This window comes from Diabrotica undecimpunctata, chromosome 5, assembly GCF_040954645.1.
Source record: "Diabrotica undecimpunctata isolate CICGRU chromosome 5, icDiaUnde3, whole genome shotgun sequence".
NCBI classification, from domain to species: domain Eukaryota; kingdom Metazoa; phylum Arthropoda; class Insecta; order Coleoptera; family Chrysomelidae; genus Diabrotica; species Diabrotica undecimpunctata.
The window spans coordinates 51,923,630-51,937,364 of NC_092807.1; the positions used below are offsets into that span (position 1 = coordinate 51,923,630).

Sequence of the window (13,735 nt, forward strand, 5' to 3'; positions counted from 1 at the left end):
ACGTACAAATACTTAAACCAAAAATTTTATTGGCCCTCAATGCAGACAACTATTTCGAATTTTATCAATAAATGCGAAATTTGCCTAAAAAATAAATACGAACGACGTCCTTACAAACTTCCCCAATTAGGACCATTGTTAGGTCAAAAACCTTTTGATATATTACATATCGATCTATTCCACTGCAATAAAAACCTGTATCTCACAATAATAGATTCCTTTTCCAAATACGGTCAATCAATACTATAAGCTCATCGACAAAACTTCCATTTTCATACTAAATAAATTGAGACACTACTTTTCGCACCACAATTATCCAAAAAAGATTGTATGCGACAGCGGCACCGAATTCAATTCCGCAGTCATTAAACAATTCTTAAATATCCACAAAATCGAAATACATTTTACAACAGTAAACAATTCCTACTCAAACTCTCCTGTAGAGCGTTTTCATTCAACTTTTATCGAAAAACTTAGGACCTTACAACCCCAAAACCCAAATGATTCGTTAGATGACATTCTAACACATGCCATTCTCATTTACAACCAATCAATCCACAGTCCGACAGATTATTCCCCTTTCTCAATTTTGTACGGACCCTATGCAGAAGAAATACACTTCGACTTTGATTTTCCGATATATGAAACATATAATCAAAGACATAAAGAAGAACTCCAACCCTTTGTTGCAGAACTATATAATAAACAAAACTAAAGAGACAACAACTCTTAGATAAACAAAACGAAAATGCCGAAGATATTCCGGAAATAAACCTCACAAAATCACTATATGTCTCTAAGAAAAAACATAAGTCAAAATTACAAGCCCCTTTCTCCACTGTTCATCCAGAAAAACAAGACAAAACAAAAATTGTCGGTAAAACAGATAAACAAAATGTAACAAGCACTCACCTTAAATATGTAAAACGAATACGAAAACATGTAGACAAACCTACTCAAGACCCAAATTTTTCACAGGACAATCCTCGCCCTGGTCCATCCACTCAGTATTCAGGAGATTCTGAATAACGGTTATTATGCTAAAGAAATAGGCAAATCGAGAGAAATCTCCCACTACCACTTTCTTCACATTCCACTAGACAAACTATCCGATACTATTGACGTTGGTCCGACAAGCGATTTCAGAGATCATTTCAAAAATGCACCTCTCTCGCTACTGTACTCCCAATACACTCACATACAAGAACAAACAAAAGACAATCTACATAATTTTTTTTTAATTTTCTAGGTACAGCCATCAAATACGTGACTGGAAATCCTGACGACTCTGACTTAGATTTATTAAAATCACACATAATCTCTATAGAAAATAAACAAAATGAAATTATTAAAAAATTTAATAACCAAATATCTTATGGAAACTCTTTTAACACGAGATTCGACACACTTTTAGAAAAACTAAATTCTGATAATTCAAGTCTCATATCTGCACAACAAATTATCAGCTGATTTCGACAGCTATATCATTGTAGAATGTTTAATGAATTAGGGCGGAACGGTAAAAATAGGAGAGTTTTTTGGTCCTTCCTGAAAACTTATCTAGGTTTGATCTCCAACCTATTGCACTTACCGTGACAATTTCAGTTCACAGATTAAATGCAGCAAGTAAACCAATACAATAGAATTACCATATAACTTGTTTATATACCCTTCACTCGAGAATAACATATCGACTCGAGAATACACACCATATGGATAGTATTAAGCAATTATTATAATTTAATCAAATTTATAATTTGATATAGTATAGCAAATCATAACTAATTTTTTTAAATCGTATCAAGGTTTAAATTTTAACGGTGGGTTTAACTTACTGAGGGTTATCTGTAACGTAATAGTTCTTTAATAGTGTATTAAAACGGTGTTGCCAACTTGGTGCTGAAGTTTGAGCTAAATTAGACCGAAACAAATTGTAAGCTTGTTCAAAAGTTGGCCCATCCACGCCCTGATGTAGTAGTTGCGGTGGGGGAGGTGGAGGAAGATCTGAAATACAAAAATACATTAGATACAACTATATTAAACTGTATAAACTAAGAAATATTTCAGCTAATGAGCAATCAAATTAGAAAATGAGTTGGTTTATTATATTAAAATCATAACTAACATATAAAACAAAGTTATCCATATCCATATATATATAGACTCGTTTGGAAAAAATATATAACTGTTTTGGATGGGTTGGGAGTCAATAAAAGGGCTAAAATTGGTTAACTATTTTTTATCTCGAGGTTTCAATTGTATTTACAATTATTAGCAAGAGCTGCAAAAGTTGAACTAGAAAGAAAAAATTTTTTGGTTTGGTTAATAAAATTGCTGCTAACATATTTCAAAAAGAATTAATATAAAAATGTTCTTATCCAATAAATGTTTCTCTGAAATTTTAATATAATTTTGAAAAAGTTTCTTAATACAAAAACAATTGAATTTATAACTAAGTTAGAATAGCGACCAATTACAATTAAGCCTTAATGTCATAAATGCCAACTTAAAATTTTTATTTTTGACAATTATATTGTCAAAAATAAAATTTTGTTTAAAAATTCTTTTTTGTTTAGTAACAAAAAGAAGAAGATTTATTCACCATTGATAGATGTCTGAAAAAATGTAACAAATATATGGAAAATTAAATCAAAATGTGATATTTTACTGGTTTCATATATAAACTACAAAGAAATAATATAAATTTTAGTTAGATTTTGAATTTCTGATCTTTTGTTTAAATTATTATCACTTTTGCTAATACAAACCATTTCCAAAAAAGTCCTTTTGAATTTATTACTTTCACTACACAAAATTTTAATGTTATCAAAATCCATAATATGGTCTTTATCGATTACATGCTCTGTCAAATCACAAGATGGTTTTTTAATTCTGCAATCACTTTTGTGAGAAATAATGCGATTTGAAAGATTTCTTCCGGTCTCACCAACATACACAGCTTCACACTAAGTACAACTAATGCTGTATACTGCATTTGTTTTATCTAATTTATCTATAGGGTACTTAGTTTTGGAATATAAAGATGAAATAGTTTTGATGTTCTTTGTCGCTATTTTTATATTGTCAATAACCTTTAGTGTTAAGTGTATTAATGTATTAATTTAGGTGAACCTAACCTAACCTAACCTAACCTAACCTAACCTTTAGTGTTAAGTGTATTAATGTATTAATTTAGGTGTTAATGATGGTATAAAAGATAGTGAATGATAGGTGTTCTGATTATTGAACACGATGTTCTGAGACTTAGCAAAAAATGGTGTTAAGTTATTTATATTAAAAATATTAGAAAAAGTATCCTATGTAGCATATCTGGAGGATAAGAATTCTCAATTAAAATATTTTTTAACAACTGAAGATCTTCTTGTGGGTAATCTGGATGGGAAAGCCTTATATATATATATATATATATATATATATATATATATATATATATATATATATTATATATATATATATATATATATATATATATATATATATATATATTTATATATATATCTTGAGTCGCTATTATCAGCAGTTATCAGTACTTGATCCTATGCGAACGGAAGAGAGTATATTGTGTCATTATCCACCGTTATTCCTACTTGGCCAAGTTTCTGTTGCCATATTTTGAGTACTTCTTCGAGTATATTTTAAGCAATAGCGGCGCTAAGGAACATACCTATCTTAAGCCTTTACTAAACCCGAAAATCTTCAGACGTTGTCTTGCCTACTTTGACTGCGCAAGTACATCCTGAGTATAAGATTTTTACAGCTTTAATGTAACCTTTATTGACAACCATTACTTTTCATGTACAACCATAACAATGGTACGGTATCGTAAGCTTGAACAAGGTCAATAATGGTTAAATGGTGTTTCTCCAATAGTGAATACCCTGACTATACAAGAGCGACCAGCAGGGCCCACGTGTCAAGGCTTGGTAAATAAGAAATATTTATTTTAACGAAATATTTATTTTTATACAATTTTAATTGTAAATTTTTGTTCAATACCTAGAGAAACCTCAAAAATCAAATACTGTGTTATTACTGAAAAAATAATTAAAATTATTTTATATTTGGTGTTAATAATTTATTACTACTATTATTGTATTTTTAAAACAAACATTTATCCGAATATTTACTTTTCAGTATCCGTAAATCGTTAAACTTTGTTTATAAGTCAAAACTTGAAGGGTTGTAATATTCTGTCCAGATTTGAAACTTTCGTGGATTTTTCCTGTTGTGACTTAAAAAATTTACCAGTAAAAATTAAAACAGCAGAAGGCATTTGCGTGTTTGCCAATCAGTTGATATTTAATATTCACAGAAGAAAACGGGAAGATAATTAAATAGCAGAAATATTAGACGCATCTTTTTAATGTTGTAGAAAATATTCGACGATCTTTTTATTTGTTATTTTATGTGATGTGGAAATTACATTAAGTGTGAAAATGGTAAGTATCATAATCATTACACAGAATATTATTATTTTAAATATAATCGGGTTTACTCTAATAAAATCTACAATTTATTAAAAAAAACTTCGGGGATATTATAAAGTTTATTTGAAAACTTTGAAATGACAAATATTATTGTTTTATTTACTTAAATGTATATTTTTAATTTAATGTACAAGATAATTTATTACTGTTGCATAAACATTTAACCCAGATATGCCTAAAACTTACTTTAAAATATTTTTCAATATTTTTCTCCAAATTTACGCATTATATTGCTTTTTTTTGTTGCTTTCAGCCCTTGTTTTAAGTTTTCCCAATCAATCCTTCTGTTTACGAGCCTATGAGGTAACTCCTTTTGTATCACTTCTTAACTGATTGTTATAAGGATGGAAGAATGATATGAATTCATATCCCATGCCTCTTCCATTTTCAAAAAAAGTCTGATGATATATTTCTGAATATGAAAAAGTCAATCATCATAAGACACTGATTAAATAATTGTAATATTATTTATGGAGGAACGACTGGGTAAGATCCAAAACAAAAGTCGAGGACATAGCAACAAAAATTGCCAAACTTAAATGGAGCTTTGCGGGCCACATTGCTAGACAAAAAGACCAATGTTTGAATACTACAATACAACATTGGAGACCTTACGAAAGTAAACGACCAAGAGGAAGACCATAAATGAGATGGGTTGATGACATTAAAAGAATACCCGGATCAAATTGGAAATATGTTGCTCACGATGGAGACCGACGGAAGGAGTTGGGAGAGGCCTATGTCCAAACATGAACGACAGAAGGCTAAGAAGAAGAGAATATTATTTATATATATATATATATATATATATATATATATATATATAAATATATTATTATATACAATTTTTGACAAATTGAATTACAAAAAATCGTGTATGTCACACATATGCAACAGGAATAACATAACTTACTCAAATGCGCTGGTTATGCTATTCCACATGTTGCATCATTTGTAAGTACCACTGCTGGACATAGACCTCCCTCATTTTTGTCCATTGCGCTCTATCTTTTGCACTTTTCATTAAATTTCTTGACATTTTCTTGAGATCGTCAGTCCAACGAGTAGGGGGTCTTCCTCTACTTCTTTTGTCTAACCTCAGCCTCCACTCAAACAATCTCTTCATCTACCTTTCATCACTGATTCGGGCGACCGAGTCCGGCCCAGTTCCATTTCAGTGTGGCAATTCGGGAAATTACATCGGTACTCCTGTTCTTCGTCTGAAGTCTTTATTTTTAACTCGGCCACGAAGCGATATACTCAGCATTTAGCTTTCCATTATATATTATGGTATATAAGGTAACAAAAACACATTTATCGTTAAAACAAAATATTTGAGCAAAATAAGTGAAAACAATACTGTACAAAATATGGTACACCAGGCATATAACCTGCTATTAAGTTATATGATATGATATGAAACAAACTATTATGACACAAACCACATCGAGTTGGTTTTTACTATGAAATCACTAAATTTCGAAGTTTCCATTGACCAATGGACCTCGAGAATACGGAGCAAATTTCTTATGTTGTAAGAAAGATATCGCAATGCGTCTTATAAATGATAACTGAATTAATTTTCCTTCATGCAAACGATAAAGTTGATAGACATTATGAACAGCCATATCAATGTTTTGACTGATGAAGGAAAGATATCATTTTTTCTTCGAATATAAATGCGGCAGAGACCAATATTTCGGACATTACGGCAGACTCCACACTATACACATCTACAAGATGGGGTTGGTCTACCTGAAATCGTCTATTTTGTTTCATATCTGGATCATTTACATGTTCTGGAAACCGTTTTACAAGACGAATTGGTTGCAGTTCCGCAGAGTTTGAACAAAGCGTTACTAAATTATTATCATGTCATTCTACTGCATCTGTTTTCTTTTTTCATAATTTTCGAATATTGTAATTGCACTTCTTCTAAACTATTTTATATAACCGTATCACTGGCTAAAAATCTTTCCGTCAGTTTTTCCATAAGGAGAATAGAGGTAAAAAAGTACTCAAAAACCAGATTAGCGCATCAGAATATTCTAATAAACCGCCAGCTCCAATAATCTGTACATATTTTCCGCCACGTAAATTAACCATCGACCTTATACCTTCAACACCAGAGTCTTCGTCTGTTAGGAGACCTTTTAACAGTCTAAGCACATCCTCCAATGAAAAACTTCTAAAAAGAAATAGTATGGTATTTACCTGGTGTACAATATTTTGTACACTAAATTCAAATAGCCTAACACTAATTACAAAATAATGATTTAACCAATTTTTTAATCTAAATCGAAACATATATGTGTTTTTTACCGGTAAATACAAAAACAATAAAAAGGTGAAAGAAATAATAAGTTAGACTTACTCACAATCAATTTAATTTTTGTTAAATGTTTGACAAACTACATTTGTCAAGTTTACCTCTAAAATCTGATATACAGTACATAAAAAACTCATTGTCTCCTAATAAGAAATGTAGTTCTTTTGGAAATCCTCTCCTTTTATTTTTAAATTAAATGTTTGTTTCGTCCCCCGTTTTTTAAAGTGTTTTCTGTGTGTTTCTGTGTGTGTAAAAGTGTCTTAATTTAATTTTAACATAAAAATCTTTGGACTTTACAATAATTTGCCAGTTATTGCAACAAATTTATCAAAGAAATTTTGATAACTTCAAGATTATACAATTGCACACCCACACAATCTATACATCCATTCCTATTCATTGTCTTACAACTGTCACCTTCCAGAACAAAACATAAAATCTCAATAAATAACACACATTTCATAAATATATCTCCAGAATAAACTTAAATAACTTTAAAGAAATTAATGGTATAGAACATTACTTTCATAAAACAAACAATACATTCCACCTATCTCTACTTCATTGGATAAAATCTGTCTCCTCAAGAACTTCCCAGTTTACTGTTAAACAATTACAATAGTTAACCTGAGTTCTCCAATCAACAATCCAAGATAGTTTGAACCATGTTCTTTCAACCATCAATTAATAGAGTACCGGCATGTAAGTAATGTTTATTTAGTTGTTCATTTATTTATTGATTCATTACAGTTTAATAGACGATGTTACCAATTTGTGGGTCTTACCTTGTCTGCTTAAACATTTTATTATTATTATTTTTATTCATTTATAAAACCACAGACATGTAATATTGGCATAATTACTGTAATTTATATAATTTGTATCACCTACCTATGTTTTTATCTTTATTAGACAACACCCTAATATGGGATTATTGTTTTCAGCATTTTAACTTTGTATCGTGACCTGAAGATGCTTTGCATATTGTAGAAAGCGAAACCGGTCGTCCGATTAGTTAAATTAAATTGATTGTGAGTAAGTCTAACTTATTATTTCTTTCACCTTTTGAAATGGACTCACACAAGCAACACATTCATGACAAAAACAATACTTTTTTCAGTATAAATATAACAAATATTTAGTTACTTAGCACATCGTACTCCATATTCAGTCAATTATAAAACTTCGCAAAATTATCGTCAGACACCACAAAACGAGCAATTCACAACTACACTTTCACAAGACTTACTAAAAGTATTTAAGCTGTTAGCAAAAGAAAAAATTCGCAATGTACAAGTCAAATCATGTTTATGGTGTACAATTTATTGTACGTCAGGCACATCTGGGTTAATGAATGTTCTCTTGTGTCAAAATATTGAAAAAAATTCATATAAACATAGATCTCAAATCCGAAACTGCTGCCTCTCGGAGATACAGGGCGTTAACATTTTTAATAAATGTTTTTGGAGTTTGTAAATTTATTTGTGTCGTAATTCAAATAATTTCATAAAAATTTGGCATTGCGTTTTTTTGAGGCGAAAAATTCAAATTTTGTAAAATAAAAATTTGAGTTTTGGGTTAAATAAATTATTTAATAATTTAATAGAAAACACCCAATTTGATAAATATTATATATTACAAAAAGGCATAGATAGTAATATAAAAATAGTATGTACCATTATATTTATTTCTAAACTACTATTTTTGAAATTAGAATAGTTAGAAAAAAAAAGTTAAAGCCCAAAAAAGAAAAAAGAAAATAGAAGTTCCCAAGACTAAAACTATAGGTATCCAAGTTTGTGCAGCAGCTGTGGCTTCACCTTGTCTTGAACTTGAACCATCAATATCAACCATAATCATTACTGAAAGTGTAGAATATTTGGAACCGGCCACCTAAACAAGTGAAACTGAAAATGGTATGACTAGTATCGTTCCTCTACTACAAGATCCTCGTTTATAGCCCAGAACTATAAGCAATGAGGAAGTAAGAATGTTGGTTGAATGTAGCCCACCTTTGATAGGTTACAATTATCAATTTCCTGCAAATCAAGATAAAACAAAAATTTTAAAAGTACTTTCAAGTAGAAAACTGGAGAATGGAAAAGAAGCAGACAGAATTTCGCTTATTAATTAAATTTAAAAAAATTCCATATTTTTGTTGTTGCAGGTTTTCGGTAAAACTATCAATACTTTTCTGATTATAACGGTTTTTCCGATTGGAAACATTTGTTATTGGCTATAAAAAGACATGAAACATCAATTGTACATAATTTTAATATGAATACATCAATACATGTACGAATTTAAGAAAAACATGTTAAAATTATCTACAACTGTAAACTACTGAAAAAAAAATATTGGCATGACATTCTGAAAAGAACTGTTGCGGTTGTAAAATTTTTGTCCAGACAATGTCTGGCATTTCAGGGTTCTTTCAAAATACTTTTTGAACATAATAACGGAAATTTTCTTAAAGCTGTCTAAGATAATTTCCTCATTTGATCCAGTGATGAGAGAACATCTTAGTAGAGTCCAAACCTCTCAGGTAAATTCTTTAAAAATGATGCATTATTTAAGCTATCAAATACAAAACGAATTTATAGAATGAGTGTTTTCTAAAGTAAAAAATTATATGTTGATTATGATGCGCAATTCAAAATATTATTCAATAATTATGAACTATACCTCAGATTCATGTCATAAATAGCAAATAAGCCTCATTTTGCGTTATTTAGTGTTACTACGATTACGATGATTCTAAAAAAGTTCAAATATAAGACAGTTTTTTAGCTTTTTACCCAATATTCGACACTACAGGAGAAGGACTATTTAATTTTGTAGTTAAACTACTACGTGATAGAAGTTGGTCGAGTAGGATAGAAGCTATAAAGCCATTAAAATTTCATATAATTAAAATTTGTGAGTCTTCTAGATATATTTATTCCAGATTAATATTGTAAGCAAAATAATGCAACGTGTATGAAATGTCAAAAATATTTAAAGAATCTAGTTGATAATTTTAGAAATTACAGAGCTGGAAATGATTTTGGGGAAATAATTTCTCAAGTGGAAAAATTAGCGGCTGATCTTGAAACAGAACAATGTTTTCTTTCGTTAAATATTGTGAAACGAAAATATAAACCAATATTTTTCGATTATGAACATAGAGATGAGACACATCAAGATCCAAAAACAAATACAAGTTCGTTAAATAGTAGATTTGATATTATGTCTGATTATGATAATGTTTTTGGTTTTTTAGTGACTTTTTAAATTAAGTGACGATGATATTTTAAAAAACTGTTTTGATCTTCAACAAAAGCTAACTGATCCAGTAAAGACGGAGGCGGATATTGATGCGACTGATTTATTTAACGAGATAAAAGCTTTAAAATTATTTTCATTACCTAACTCATCAAATCCTCTTGTTACTCTTTAAAATATTTGAAAATATCTAACTTCATCTTTAGCAAATATGACTATCTCATTAGGAATCCTCCTCACTTTACCTGTGTCTGTTGCTTTTGGTGAGCGATCATTTTCAAAATTAAAGTTAATTAAAAATTATTTGAGGCCTGCTATCGTACAGGAAAGATTATCAGGATTGGCAATATTACCTTAGAACAAGAGATCGTCAATAAACTTGACTCAGAATATATTATAAAAGAATTTGCTGTAGTAAAATCTAGAAAAACGCCCATTTAATTTAATTTAGATTTAAGGTATCGATTTCTAGACTTAATTAATATATTATATTATTATTTGTTTTTTTTTAAGGAAATCAGTTTCAAGAAAAATAAAATTTGAGTTTTTGTAATTTCTGTTGTTTTATTATGAGTAAAAAAATATAGATTTATTTCATAATTCTTCTTCTTCTTCTTTTTGTGTAACATGACTCTGTACAAATAAATTTTGAACTCGTCAGGTATACAGGATACTAACATGCAATTTCAATACTTTGACTGTCTTTCTCTCTCTCTTTCTCCCTCTCTTTCCCCCTCCCTTTCTCTCTCTCTCTCTCTCTCTCTCTCTCTTTCTGTCTATCCCTAGGGGCGCATAGTGAAGCAGAAATGTTCAAATTCGGTAAATATTTTAGGTTAGTGATATAAGTGATTTTTGCTTGCCTTTGGTGATTGCACCAAGGCTCGGTGCTTAGTCCTTATTTATTTTCAATAGTTTTGTATCAGCTAGCATCGAAACTACAGAGTAATACATGGGATAAAGGCAAAGAGAATAATGAGTAATATAAGTAATTTTTCGATTTTTCTCGGGAACTTATATCAAAATGGAAGGGAATACCGAATTTATCTTCTAATTAAGGGATTTTATTTGACACATACCTTTTGAGTAACGATTATGTTTATTTTAGTATAAATATAAATACAAAAACTATATTTTTTTATCAAAATGGAGCAGTCATAAGTTGTAACCGTTTCAAAAGTTTCAAAAAATTTATAATTATAATTCCGAGTAAATATTCAAAATAATATTGCTCACACTATCTATCCGCCAAGTGCATTTAAATTACCTCAAGGACCCTACTGTAGTTCCTAATATCTCCGACCGTACCTTAAAATGAGAGCGTTCGTTAAATCATCTGGAGTCCCTAGTGAAATTCACCTCCCTCCATCTTTATGTCTTTGAACGTCAAACAGCCAAGACGTTATTTTGTTTGAGTGGTCTCTTATGAGGTAAGCCGAAAAATTCCTTTTCTCTTATATACTTTCAAATAAATATTTATTTTAGACCCTCATGGGAGCCCTGATAGTTACTACCACTATGTTTATTGGCCCGGGGTTATATAAATAGATATGGATTTATGGTATGTATTCTGAAACTTAATCCTATATAATTTTATGGTGTATCCAAGGTTTCTGTCAGCCAAGTACCTAGAGGGTAAAAAAATGATATTCTTTCTTCACGACCACCAGCTTTTGGATAATTCAGGTTGTACTCATTTTACATTTTTTATTGAACAGTGAAGAATATCAATGAACTAAATAACAGTGAAGTGACTTATTATTGATCTTTTAATTATAATAGGTATTCTACTTAATAAACAAATGTATTTTTATGTGAACGAATCTGGAAATTTGGGATAAAGTATAATTTTATTTTCATATATGTATTTCTCATTCATAATGCCACGATATAAAATGTTTGTTTTCTTACGATACGATTTTAATTTTAGTTTCGTATAAACACTTCTTATGGTAATTGAATACTGTAAACACAAATGGTTTAGTTTTTTCTGGGATGAAGTACCTTTTTAACGTAGAATCTTTTAATAAATTTTTGTTCCTTATAAAATAATAAAGGTTAACTTTGTTTTAAATTTTTCTTTTCAATTCTTTAAGCTCGTTTCCTTACGAGGATAAACATGAGATGGCACCCATTTCATTTTAATTTTAAAGATAATACAAACAGCTTCTATATGATTTTTGAAAGAACCGCACTCAAACTCTTCGACTAAAGCAGAACGGCCTAGATTACTTGTATACCTAAGTAAATAGTTTACTCAGGTTACAAAGTTATACACTGAATATATGGATTCATATGGATAATGTATTAATATCGATAAGTATCCTAGAAGAATTTTTCAGATGATAAGAGTGTTCGACCACGAATGACACGACGTAATAAAATTTTAATTTATCGAAGATGTCAAATCACATAAAAGGTAACATAAATTATTCTAAAATGATAGAACAGATGTACAAAAACATTACTTACCCTTTTTATTGCTAGTTTTAAAATCTTCCCAAGCTGCTGCCATTTCATCTTCAGTCAACTTCTCTTCATGTCTATCAACTAATAGAGCCTTATGTTCATGATATTTATAAATGCACGGTAATTTTAAGATAAGTTTCGCCAACATTTTATCTTCTGGAACGTTGGGCGTGGGTCGCTCGTTATCAGCACTCGGTCGACAAGCGTACAATTCCTGAAGATCCATGCTCTTATAGTGTCTATCTATTTGATGTTTATCAATTACTCTGTGAGCAATAGCTAATTTTGTAACTGTGCGCTGGTATATTTTTTCTTCCATGGCACCCTAAAAAAGTTTAATTTGGCGTAGGCTTAAATTCGATTTTCGAGAAAGATCAGATAAATTTTAATGTCAGTACTGACATTCTGAGAACGTAAAAAGAGTGCCTTGAAATAAAAAAACGTTAAATATATCTGTCAAAATATTCATTAAAATAAATAGTATCTACTTGTGTCACAAAAGCTGGTAATATTGTAGTTACAGAATATTTGTAACAAATTTTCATATTTTAAATATGAATTTTTCAACTGAAGTGCTTACGAGCTTTAGAAACCATTTACTAGCATTAAACATGTATAATCACTAATCACACAGAAGACATTTACAAAAAAGCGTTCGTAAAACTTTTTAATCGCTTCGTTCCTTCAGGTAATGTGTTATATTTAAATCTACATATAAATACCAATTGAGCAATAATATAGAGTTGAATGCAGCAACAAAGAACAAAGTAAAATTCACCCATTTAAAATTCAGGTGCACCAGGAATTAAACAAAATTGATGATCAAAGAAAAATGAAATTTGTATGTGGTCGTAAGAAAATGTTAAGTCGAAACGTAAATTTTTGGAAAATATTGTATTTCTGACAATAGGCATTTTATTGTATTGACACTGTATTGTATGGGTGGATTTCAAAGATATTAAATTATTTAAAAATAGCCGTTCTATTATTTTATTAAAAAATACCGTTTCTCTTAAGAAAAGTGTAAATATTTCAAAAATTAATAACTTTAGGCCCATAAAACCTTTTATTATAAACTTTTCATATTTAAAAAAAAATACATTCAAAAATGCTTTAATATATGAGGTGTTCTATTTAAAAAACACAACTTTAGTTCATGCCGTTGTTC

General features: G+C 29.7%; 1 protein-coding gene across 2 annotated transcripts in view; it reads right to left on the reverse strand.

Annotated features, from left to right (window-relative positions):
* LOC140441317 (uncharacterized) overlaps positions 1 to 13,735 on the reverse strand; it is a 438,896-nt gene that overhangs the window by 15,439 nt on the left and 409,722 nt on the right. For both annotated transcript variants that reach the window (XM_072531963.1, XM_072531962.1), the window contains exons 22-23: positions 12,571 to 12,892; positions 1,836 to 2,004 (exon numbers count right to left, since the gene is read on the reverse strand). In XM_072531963.1, the coding sequence (XP_072388064.1) occupies positions 1,836 to 2,004; positions 12,571 to 12,892 (491 nt within the window). The remainder of the gene's footprint in view (positions 1 to 1,835; positions 2,005 to 12,570; positions 12,893 to 13,735) is intronic.